This window comes from Cloeon dipterum, chromosome 3, assembly GCF_949628265.1.
Source record: "Cloeon dipterum chromosome 3, ieCloDipt1.1, whole genome shotgun sequence".
Lineage (NCBI taxonomy): Eukaryota > Metazoa > Arthropoda > Insecta > Ephemeroptera > Baetidae > Cloeon > Cloeon dipterum.
In genome coordinates, this window is record NC_088788.1 from 22765726 (window position 1) to 22778752 (window position 13027).

The 13027-nt window shown below is 39.9% G+C and overlaps 1 protein-coding gene across 2 annotated transcripts in view; it reads right to left on the reverse strand.

Annotated features, from left to right (window-relative positions):
* Positions 1–4: 4 nt before the first annotated feature.
* Ccn overlaps positions 5–13027 on the reverse strand; it is a 60090-nt gene continuing 47067 nt past the window's right edge. For both annotated transcript variants that reach the window (XM_065484679.1, XM_065484681.1), the window contains exons 4-7: positions 10182–10273; positions 7786–7909; positions 4830–5032; positions 5–2120 (exon numbers count right to left, since the gene is read on the reverse strand). In XM_065484679.1, coding sequence (XP_065340751.1) covers positions 1677–2120; positions 4830–5032; positions 7786–7909; positions 10182–10273 — 863 coding nt within the window. In that variant the 3' untranslated portion in view covers positions 5–1676. The remainder of the gene's footprint in view (positions 2121–4829; positions 5033–7785; positions 7910–10181; positions 10274–13027) is intronic.

A 13027-nucleotide genomic window follows, 5' to 3' on the forward strand; every position in this document is an offset into this window, starting at 1 on the left:
GCGCTGATTTTCCAATAAAACACCATATGTTTATTTTACCCAACAAATCGCCTGACAACACGCAAAACACAAATATCCACTGAGGCTGCCGACAATTGGATTGGCGATCTGGCGGCACTTTGAGTGGCACCTGCTTTCAATTCTGACAAATTTGCATGGCAATCGCAACCGGCACTCTCTCCTCCTCACTAACAGTTCTCGCTACTTTTATTCGCCCGATCGCAATATGTATTTACACATGATGGTTTCTTATTTACACATGATTTGCTGAGTTTTGCAATTTTTACTGATATGGATTCAGCTTTACAATAAAAGGAACTGTGCTCGAGATCCTTGCAATTTTATAGACACTGTTTTACATTGAAAGTAATGCTTATTTTCTTTCATAAGTGAAGTATTCTCACAGTTCAATGTTTAATGTAACAACACACTCAACAACAGATATGTGCGCGAACATGCTCTTCCCCCTCATTGTAATTTCAATTTTAAATCAGGATTTACTGTAGCAGCGCTCACTTTCTGCAATATGGCTCAGCATTTCCACACAGTTATGTGATTCAACATTTAAATACAGCGTTGCGTGTGTTAATTTTCCTGAACTGCAGCGCATCATTTGAATTTTCTGCGTGTATTTTATGTATCTATGCGGACCTTTTACAGAAAGCAACTGCATTTTTAAACTTTTATAGCATCAACACTCATAGTAGGAATACAGTGCTGCTTGGGTTGATTTTAGATTCTATAGAAAAATATGATTTCTCTAATCACTTTTGCGTTATTATCAGCCATTATCAAGTGCTATTCAAGGTAAACTCTTTTTGCCGTTTTTGCAGCACGATCTATAAATCAGCAGAAAAATCACCTCTTTTAGCTACAAAGTTTTAAAATGCCGTAATTATTTGGCTAACTCCATTCTGTTAATATATCATTTGAAGTAAATTTGAATTGCAATCTAATGAAAATTAGGAAATTTGAGAGCTGGCCCCATTTTGACAACACTCCTGCCTAAGTTGTAATATAGCTAGAAAGGCGTTTTCTCCGACTTTGATTTTTTACTACTGACAATTGGACGCAAGCAACGCATGCCAATGTGGATTCCTGGTTTAGTTAGAAACATCTCAAAGCTTAAGACTGGGGTTATCTATTTATTTTAAACTAACCATGGCCTCCTCCAAGTAAGAATAATTGTGTTTTATAAAAAGGCTCTACCTTTAAAGTCACCTCAAAATTAATTTCAAATTTGATGCCCATTTACATAGTTAACAATAACAAGTATTTTGTACATTTTTTACAACAATTAAACAAATGAATTAGTATAGAGTTTTTGAATATCGTGTGATATCAAAGTTCGCCGCATATAAAAGTAAAATCATTTTTAATTCAAAACATATTAAAATAACTTTTGCTCTGAAAATGTGCTTTTAATTTGTAGGAACTAAACTCCCCCTTAAAATGGATCAGATTACGATTACACAAAAGGGAACCTTTGGAATAGAAAAATTATTGAACTGACAAAGATTTGAGGAGGTCTTCATTATATATAATCTAAACAAACCTAAAGCCAGGAATGAGCCTCGTCAGGAGATGCGTTGCCGCGCGTTTGGAAAGGCGCTGGAGTACTGCTGCTGTTAGGTCGTGACGATTCACCCTTTCTTATTCTCGCACACAATTTCCACTCAAGGCAACAGGGCAGCCGTACGGTGCACGCGGTGCAGTCGCTCCGGGCACGGCGAATTGGCACACGCGCACTTAAGAATCCACTGCACCGCGAGACGCACGGTGGTGGTCGCGTTGGCCGCGGTAGCCGCCTCCTCGGCCTCGACCGCCTCGACCTCTTCCTCGTCGGCGTCGCTCCACCGTCGGTGCTGCGTCTTGCGGTGCCACAGCTGTCCGGTCACCTGGTTGGCCGCCTGCTCGATCAGGCCGGGCGCTCCGCTGGCCGCCTCGTCGTGCGGACACACGAAGTCGATCTGCTTGGTGGTGCTCAGCTGCGGCGAGCAGCACGAGACGCTGCAGTCGCCGCAAAACTTGGGCCAGAACAGCTTGCGGCTCCAGCACTGGCCCACCCGCAAACGCACGGGCTGGTGCACCTTCTGCGTCGCTTTGCACTCGTGGCCACGCTGCAATGCGCGAAATAAAAATTTTTCGTTAAAATAAGTTGCATCATATAATTAATACTCATCTTAAAACAATTGTTGAAATCATTTTATTTTGTTCATTCTCACTCTGTTTATCATTGATAACAATATCAACAAATTGCAAATTACTAAAAAGTCTCTATTTTATTAAAATTAAAATTTTAAAGCGATAAACAGACATGAACGCAACGAAAAGAATAATGGTGGGCAGAACAATGAGAAACACGGGCTGCGGCTGCAAGCAAAGACTCATTCCTAATCATGCAACAATGGAATTTCCTTCCGTCCGCGATTTAATTGTGTCCGTGTTTACTCCAATTTAAAAATTACTGTAAAATTATATGATGTCAAATGTTGTGTAGTAAGCTGTAGTGTGGATAGTAGCGGTAAATTTTTCTTTTCCTATTATTTAAATCATGAGTTTCAGTAGGTTGTTTGCTAACACTGCAAAAGTCTTATTTTTCCTAAATGTGATTTGCTGTGTTTTTCACGACTGTTTTTTTTTTAAATGAACGAAATTGAAATTGAATTGAATAAATTTCAATGGTTTTTCTCAAACTTTTAAGTATTCTGGCTCACATTGCAAAGCTATTGCAGCGCGAGAGAATATCGTTGATGTTTGGCCTTTAATGGGGGCTGTATGCTTGCGTTTGGCTCACGTCATAACCTACTCGGATTTGGGAGGTGCATGAAAGTACACCAACTATGCGCCGTTCTAGCATAAGTAAATTAATTTCACGGGATGAATTAAGATTTTGGTTTGCATATAAATATTTTTTAAACTTAACGAAATAGAGGGGCAGAATTTACAATGCTTGAATTAACTGTACACTCTCTTTACGTTAACCTATCCCTCGTAGAAATTTATAGCTTTTAGCAAATAATTTTTTCTTTTTATTAAACTGAAAATGATTTTCCCGTTAAAAATTAGACTTGGTGGTCTTATTATCCACAATGTTTAAACTTTTTTGCTATTCGTGTGATGCTTGCCCGTCAAAATTTTAAAATGAGTGAGCACATAAGAGCAAAAAACTCTTTGCTCATCACATTTCGTGATAAAGTATAATAAGTTTTCTTCCATTTTGGAGTCCTGAAATAGCGTTTACGCAAGTGGATAATATTGGGCTGGTTTGAGACAAGTAATCTACTCCGGCTTTAATAATTCAAAGCCAAAATACGAAACAGCAAGTTGATTTACTAGAGTATACGCCACCCGCACTAATTTACTGCCATGCGGCACAGTTTACTTTTCTTTGTAAGGCGCATCTGCATATAGATTTTAAGATTCTCTCATGATTTTGCTATGTAATATTAACCGTTTTTTGAAATCTCAATGATTCCTGTTTGCTTTATTCAAAATTATTGTTTTCTTTAATTCAAAATATTTGCAACACGATTCCAACTTCCATTTAATGCGCTGTTATGCTAACACATAAACCACAGTGGATTCCGCTGCTGAAGGGCTAATTTTGACGCCACACTAAAGGACCTTGGTTGCAAGTCAAGAACTTTTGTTTGCGAAGCCAAATCACGCATGCTGGGAAGGTGCAAAGCGGCAGACATGGAATCGATATGCCTTCAAAATACACGCCGCAGATTTATTGCGAGTGCGGTGGGAGTTACAAACTGCTGAGTGAGCAGAATATTCCGTTAGCATATTTCATGACTAGGAAGAGTCAGTAATGAAAATTTTACCGACAATGAGGACGTCATTATTATTGCTTTATTCTGTTTTGCGAGCTACATTATTTGTTCAACTTAACTGTAGTTTGAGTTAAAGCTAATTAGATATTGTTGAAACTCGCCAACAGATCCGGGGTGACAGTATTGTTATTCAATAGAAAATGGTGCAGTACTCGGTAAAAGCATATTGAATTTAATTACTCCTGTGGAACAAAACAGTAATGCCGCCTGAGTCCATTGCGAAATCACCAGCACCCAAAGGCAAAACAAATAGTGAAAGGAGTCGAGTGAACGTCACTGTACAAAATCCACGTTCTCCATTCGTCTTTTTGAGCAGGGCTTTTCGCATGTAATTCGGCTGATGATAATGCATGCACGTCATGCCAGCAGAATTTGCCTTATGTGCGCTGCGTGTGTGTGTGTGTACGCGCGCGCGCGCGCGCGCGGCCGTGGTGGATTTATTCGCCGCTGCTGCCGGAGACTAGTAATCGCAACCAGGCCCTTGCCGCACTCTATTTACGTAAACAAGAGTTGTTCGGCCCAAAACAGAGCCGATTTGCCAGCGTACTCGAATCGAATATTCGCCTGCCACCCACTTCTTCAATCTCCCAATCTAAATTGTAAGATATCTCGATTGCTGTTCGTTTCTCTATTGCCTTTGCGGCAGAATTGGATTGTAGTCGAGTTCAGCCTTTTCGGTTTACTGCATTTCCAACGCCGCAGTCGAGATATATCCGAGGAACTCCAATTGAGCGTGCCAATTTGATTGAATGCATGCCCTTAATATTACAACCAAAATAATACGAAGGTTTTAGCTTCAAAAATATTATTTTGTTCAGGAAAAATTAAATATTTCATGAATAAAATTTTAACTGCTATTAAATGTTAATTTCATCGTTGAATGGTGAGAATGAGTTCGAAAACATGTCTAGTTACGACCACGCTCAAATAAAATTATTAACTTAGTGATAGAGAAATGATGAGAGAACGGAAAATTAATATACTCACTCTTATTTTGTGACCGTGCTCCGCCTTCTCCTTGGCATTCTGCTCACGTTCGCACGATCTGATCTGACAGAGGCGACCTTCTGATTCTGGAACGCAGCGAGAGTTGATGTTGGAAACCCTTCTGGAAACACCAAGCCCACAGTCGGGCGCAGAACACTCGCTCCAAGCGCTAGAATGGTGCTCACATTCGGGTGGTCTCTGGGCTGAAATCAAAAAATGAAAATATTTTTTGAGAATATAAATGAGGAGACAAAAAGAGTCAATCGGTATAATAGGGGTTGTGGATGAGCCACGCTCGTCCCTTAGAAAATAAATATTCACGGTCAGTCTGTGTGCACATGTACCAGGCGACTGGTGGGTATTTCAATAGCTAGGTTTTCTGACGAGGCTTGGGATAAGCCAAAATAGCTCTACCAGTACTCCAATCGATTCTGTGATTGTTCTCCGTGCACAGTTTTTAAATTTATCCTCCTGACTGTGTAAGCAAATCGGTAACTTGCACTTCTATCTTGGAATTTTTCCAATTTTAAAATCGTTTTCATTCTTAATCGGTCAAGGCAAAATTCCATAAACTTTCGCGCGAACGGAAAAAATTTGGATCGTTTACATGAAATGATTATTTTTGTTTAATTATAATTATGTCGAGATGTGAAGTCAAAAACTGCATTCAATTTAAATTTTAAATTATTTTGATTGAAGGTTAATTAATTAATTTAGATGTACTTGAAGATGTCATTTTGTATTCTCGGTTCAAAGCAAGCTGTATGTTTTATGTCTCGTTAGAGTAATTTCCCGCTTTTTAAAACGATTCCAACGGCAAATGGCATTATAATTTCACTCGCAATAACTTGCTAACACTCTCAAAATTGTCACAAACCAAATGAAACATTGAAACTTAGTAAAAGTATAAATTATTTTAATATCAAGTTTATTAAGCTGCTTTTACATTATTGAAGCATACAATTACAATGTAATCAAAATGCTCAAGCTTCTGCATCAATCGCAGAGCACAGATTGCACTCTGCAAACAAATCCCACGCCATTCATCACATCTCATCCTCACGACGACGACATGGAGGATTTGAACGCGATTCACGTTTGATGTTGCGATCAGACATTGTGAATGGAAATGAGATGAACGAGGAGTAAACAACTCGCAGCAGACAAACAAGCGAAGCAGGATATCTGCCTAGAGACGAGCAGGGATGATGCAGGGAGAGAACAGCCGGCGTGCTTCTGCTCCATTTGAGCCGCAACACATCCTGCAGGTATAATCAGCTTACAAATGAATTGCCACAGCGGAACGCCGGCGACGCCACCGAGCAAATTTGCGCACATGCATAAACCCATTAAGCGCAAACATCGTCAATTATGTATGTGTGCCTTCGCACCAGGGCTGCAGTACCAGAAAATAGTTGCTAGTCGCTTGATTGCCGCCCTATTAGGGCTCATTCGCACCTCGTGTCGCAGTTATATTTACAGAGAAGCGGCTCCCAATCGCTCACCAGCAGCCGTGTGCCAATCTGCATTGCAAATCATCGCTCGGGCTGGCTGCATTATGCTTGTCGGCTCCGCACTCCATTAGCACGGAGTTGGTCATAAAAAGCCACTCGGTTGATCAACAGATTGATTGCTGTTTGCGAGTGATTCTCGGAATTATATTATTTTGCTTATGTGTTTGCAACCGCAATAAATAGGATATATTATGCAGCTCAATGGATGGTCTAACTGCCAACGAACCTTCATTGATGCAATTTTTCAATTTTTTAGAAAGTCAGAAGGCCGATCGGTTTAATTATTTCTCAGTTAAGCTCAGAAAGATTAAGTCAAGACCATCTCGATATAGCACAGGAGAAATCCAATCAAAACTTTATATTGGAAACTGGAGAGTGTTTCTCAATGGAACGGAAAGACTCTCCAGGAATTTTCAGATTGAAAAGCAGCGCCATCGGTGGTTAAATTAATTAAATATGCACACGGCGCGAGCGAGTCTTACTCCTTGTTCTGTTCAGTGTTGTTTTTAACCCGGCGTTGTGGGTGATGTGCATAATAAATGAGAGGAAGAAGCGTTCGCTCGCTTCGCCAGAATCCCCGCAAGAGCGAGGGCGAGCCGTGAATTCCGCTCCAGCTTTTGGCTCTTTTTTGGTTAGCGAAAAATGCGCTCATGCCGTCGACGGTGCTCTTTCACACTCGGATTGCAAAAATGTCTCATTTCACGCGCAGCGAAATGGAATCCAGTAGCAGACTCGCTCTCTCACTCTTCCCGAATTCCAAATTGTTTAGCAGCACAACTGCTGACGCGTGAAGAGGGCTTGGAAATTTCCTTTGAATATGTAGGAACACATGAAAGATGAGGGGCAAACGCCGACTTGAAATTTAGCTCCAATAGACACAAATTGTGAAAACCAAAATTTTGTCTCAAGGAAAATAATAGAAAATTTCCAAGCAACAAAAAATATGGCTTTCTTCAATTTTTGCTTCACCATTACCAATAATTTATTAGAAAAATTATAATAAAATTTATCGTATTTTCACTATAGTCTCTTGTTTCACAGATTATAATTGTGAACATTTATGTTCTTCACACAGATGAATATTTTAAAGCCATGTCCGTATTTTATATTAAAATACACGACAGTTTTAATGACTTGCACAATTTAAATGTATACAAATGTATGTGTCAGCTCAGAGTTAAACGTATTCGAGGACTCAGTGCGCGCATTAGAGCGTGCTGACGGCAACAAACACGCGTTTAAAAGTGAGGCGCGCGGAGTGAAAGGCCCATTTTACCGCGAACGCACACACGACTCTTCTTAATTAACTTTTTTATTGCGTGCGGCGCGGCGGAAATTATTTTATGGCTGCGGACGACTCGCTTAATTTTGGGCACGCCGCTTTTTCTCTTTTTTTTCAAGCTGCACGTAATCCCGGGACAACGCACCGCACGTTTACGTACCTTCGACGCTGTCGCACATCCACTCGCGACAACACTGGCCTGGTACCTCCACTAGCCGCGGGTGGTTGCAGTCCGGCGAAAGTGCCTCCTGAGGACAAAGCGAGGAGCAGGCGTACGTTCCGTTCTGAAAAGAGGAAAAAAGCCGCTCGGATTAGCAGAGAGAGGAAAGAGGCTCTTTCACGTGAAGCACTTTTTGCGAGAAAACTGACCGCATAAATTGAGCCGCAAGCGCTAAATTTTGCTCTCAAATAAAAGACTAAGTTAAAAATGCCCAAAGGTATGACAAATAGACTATTCAAATTATATAAATTTACTCGATCGCAACGTGATTGCATGTCTTTTAAAAACAAATTTCCATTGCTTGGTAAAAAGGACAAAGGTAGTTTCTTACAGTTAGCAAAATGCACATATATCATTATTCGAATTTGTTCATTTATGCTTGATAATACACCCATGCAATGTTAGGGTTGGATTTCTATGTAAAATATTTATATTGGATGAAAATGTAGAACGTACGCATAATATAATGGCTCCAAATTTGCGTGCATATTAGTTTTATTTTCCTACAAATCAGATCAGAAAGCCGGTCTAATTTTATTTAAGCAATTTCCTAAAAATGACTAAAATAGCTTTAACCAGCTTTATCACACATTCGAAAATGATAATAGTCTCGAAAAAATGATTATATCATTGTTTTCTTGAAAAGTTTTCACGAATTGATTATGCACAGGGCGAGAAGAAACCACACAGCATTTCCCATTCAATGAAAATGCAAAATATCGTCCTGTCAGCGGATATTGATTTGTGCCTTTACACGGCCATAATTTCCACTCGCCACTTTCCTGTTTCGCAAACCCCAAATAAATCCAATTTCACGTCTTTATTTGCAATAGAGAATTCTGCCGATCAATACTCGGAGCTGCCAGGGGGGAAAATCCGCATCCTCTCTCAAAGGAAAAAGAGCAGAAGATTTAATCTCTGAAAGTCAAATGTCCCCTGCTCGGCCACCGGTCGCTAACTGCTAGAGAGCCAAAATTCAGCTAGAAATATTTATGGATAATCAATAGGTCGATACCTTTTAAAAGGGACTCGTGGTGCTCGGGGAGAACGAATAGTGAGTGTGTGTGCGCCGTGGCTCGGAATTCGCTGAGTGGCCGAGTGGCAATAAAAAGAATTTAAGCGCTGGATTTAATGATGCTCACCCCGAAATTGATTTATTTGGAAAGAGGCCAGGCACCGAATGGGTGCTTATAAAAAATAAAATGACTGACCGCACACAAGTCAGTATTGTTGCTCGGCTCTGCGTTGTATAGAAAAGGACACGACGACTCCAGCAGTTGAGCAAAAGCGTGCATCTTCTTTCCGAGAGATCAAATTTTCGCTCTCTTGCACAGTGCGCTCACTACTTTTATCGCGGAGAAAAGAGGATTACCTTGCCTTACCTTGCTGCCTCGAACAAGCCAGCTCATTTGTGATTATAATAAATAATAAAGCAATCTGATCCACCAATCCTATGCTGGGAAAGGCACGTCGCCGGCGGCAACGTTAATTAAAACAGCAATGAAGTAGCTAAGCGAGAACTTAATGGGATTCTCTTTTCAGACTAGCACAAAGGAGAGGCGCATTCTATCTCAATTTTTATTATCTGCCGGTATTAAGCGAATGTACCGTATGAACACGGAGGGAAAGAGAGAAAAGAGGTGAAACCGCAGTTTTATTAAGTCCCCTCAAATCCTTTTTGCTGTGGGCATTGCAACAGAGCAAGTAGTATTGTGATGTGAGCATTAATGACATTTTGGTATTCACTTTAGTCAACGTTTTAGTTAATTAAACAAAATGATGTTGATTTAAATGACTAGTATGTAAACGTCATGCGAAACACAACTAGTGTCAAGCGTTTTTCTGGGAAAAATGTTAACCTAACATTTTTACTGAGCTATTGTTGAATGCATCATAACGATAGGGTAAATGACATTTAAATATTATAGCTTACAAATATGAACCATCCCCTTTAAGCCAAATCAGCCCTAACAGCTTCGAATCTAAAAATTCCTGCATAAAATTGTAAAAAATAGGCGGAAAATCTGGCATGAACGTTACACACTTCCCGCTAGTGGATGCAATATTCGTGATTAGCTGGTGCCATCCACTCCAGCTTGTCTTTTACTGGCAAACTAGGCGTGATTCGGTATCTGAATGCGGATAAAAAATATGTTTTACTGTCGCAGAGAAAGCCGTTATCTTGTGTAATTTTCATAAAATTTTCCTCCTAGCAGTGACTGATTTGTCATGTTCGAAATGAAATTGGTTTCAAACTGTTACAGCATTCTGTCGACAATTCGCTTTGAGTTTACACTTGACGTTTGCGTGGCTTATTGAAAGGCGGGCCCACTAACCTGGCAAGAACACTGCGTCCTGCAGTCCAACATGAAAGTTTCGCCGTTGTCAAAAGTTTTGTTGTCCACACTGCACGGCAAACCTTTGATCACTGGAACACACGTGAATAAACAATTATAGCAAAAGTTTGTGCGGAATATTAGTGGGTAGGCTTCCAAATGCACCACCAACGGTCAATACAGAACCCACAAAATAACTTCCACAGTCAATACTATTTACGAAAAGGAAATTATGCTGTGTAACTCAAAAGCAAAGCCCAAATATTATTTTAAAGGAATTAACTGTGGATGTGCTGATTTATTTTCATTGTGATTTTTGTAATAGTAAAAAATCTACAGTCTTAAGTCTCACTTTTCTTAAATAAAAGACTGCTACCGTTGATCAAATAAAATTTCGAATTTAGGTCTACGGGGACTTTTCCATTTATTCGTTTGACTCATGTCAGCCTATACCGTAACTGAGAGACAAGAAATTTTGATGCATGAGTATTCTGATGCAGCTGGATTAAAAGCGCTGCCTTTGATCTTTCCCTGTCAAATGTTAAATTTTATATGGCATTCGCATTAAATTGTACAAATAATAAATTGCCTTCAAAGTCCCCAGTTTTGTCAACGGCGATCCTCTGCATGGAGGAATTAAATCAGTATGCACAAGGCGACTTTTTGCCTTGTCCGCCAGCGTCTCTTGGGAAATCTGACAGTTTTAGTGGAGAGTTTTCAAGCCTGACTAAGTACCAATGACTGAGTGCGAATAAGAAGAGAGAGACCACTTGACCATCAGCACGATGGGAGAGAGGGACGAGATGATATCAACTTTCTGCTCGGCGGCGTCTAATCCCCGGAGGCGTCTTTTGGCAGCAGACAGCAAAACGAGCCAAAAGATGAGAGTGGGGGATACCACTCGGACATGCAAATTACTCCTCTGCTAGACGCGGGAAAGAGGTCTTTCCTCCGCAAATAATCAAGTCAAACTAAGCGTGTCGAAACGCACCTGAACCCAATCACCAAGCACTTCTTACGTCCAATAGAAAATGAGAATCCGACAAATGCGTCTGTCATTTTACAACAATATGTATGTTTCCCCATTCCAAGAACACTTTGTATTTGCTCCACTTTGATTTCCTCACTCTACAAAGCAAGACGGTGGCAGACGGTCGAAATATTCTGCCGTTCCTCAGAGGCCAGAGAAAAGCAAGAGTAACTTTGGATTTTTTGCTGCTCTATAGGGATTTTGCGAGTGCTGGAAAGGCTTGTCTGTGACAAATTAATTGCTGCTCCTCTTTTCCTTCTAGAAATGAGAAGCACGTGAGAGGAAATCAACATTTTAAAAAGACGCGTGGGTTGTATTTTTCCAAAACAAGACTAATTTAAAATCTTGGTTCCATGCGCATTTACTGGCATTTTTAATCAACGCCATGGCGAGTTCTCAGCTTGTACTGTGTGAAATATGTTATGATCTAGAATTTTTCGTAATGGCTGCCCATTCATTACTCGTGATATTTCTTACTCTCTAGAAATGCGCAAAATGTTAACTTTAAAGCGTTCCATCATGAAAAGTCCACAGTTCTGCTGCATACTTGTCTATTCATAGCTAGTTTTAAATGCAACGTTTTCATACGTTTTAATTTTCTAGTGTCACCGCAAGTGAGTTTTACCAACACGATATTCTCCTCGCTATTTACGCGAGAATGCACCCTCGAGAGACGACGCTGGTGCTGGCACTGGCTCATTTCAGACACGCTAATTACACCTCGCGCAGCATGAAGTTTAATTTAAACAATTACAAGTCGAGCTGCTGGAGCCAGCAAATTACTGTGTTAATTACACGGCATTTAAGGTTCCCTCGCTCGACTCGCTGAATAATGCAACTGGCTAATGGAAGACCAGTTTTGTCTCAAGTTTGGCCAAAAACTCAATTATCTCTTTCTCTGCTGCTGCTCCTGCTTTGTTTGCCAGCTAATTTCACTGGAACTGAGGCTATTGTGGGTTTCAAGAGTCCCATTCGGTGTTTAAGCGCCTCACCAGCTGGCTCTCTGATGGTTCTTGCAGGGTGCAGCTTTCCGGCTTCGCTGCCACGTAGAGAAAAGAAAGGAAATGGCTGGATTCGACATTTCTATTTTCCATGAGTTTCATCGTTCCAGGAGAACCGAACGAGAAGCCTATTAAGGAAGATAATTCAGAAAATATTCTTGATTCTGTATTTCAATGATTTTTACTGATAGCATTAAAGTTAATGTTTTGCAATTTATTTTGTTTTTTCGACACCTCCTTCTCTGAACCACAGCAGCTAGTGGATACATTTTTTGGTGATACCAAGACTTTGTCTTGTCGGCCTGTGCCCTTATTGGTAGTGCAAAAAGCACTACCTAAAATATATATTTTTTTAATTCAATCTTGTTTTTAATTTTAAGAAAATAACATATGGTGTGAGTGTGACTTTTTGTAAAAACCTTATCCTTACCAAAAATATATTGCAAAAATCATTTTATGATTAATATTAAATTATTACACATGATTCCCATGAGCAATGAATCTTTATATATTATCAAGCTGTCAAAGTGAATTCATGAAGTAAAAATTAAACTCATTATTCCTGTATACGAACACTTTTTGACTGAGTTAAAGCAAAAACTCAGGTAGAACTGGCTGCATATTTGTGCGTTTTTTGCGTGTTGTTATATTGTTGTTTATTCTTCCTCTACAAGTCATACATGCATATAAATAAAATCAAATACGTCAATAATTTACATAGGGAAGAATGGGCTGACAGACACTAGCATTGTTGTGCATATATATTATGATAATTATTGCACATGAGTTTTTCAACCATCTCAAAACACCGCTTA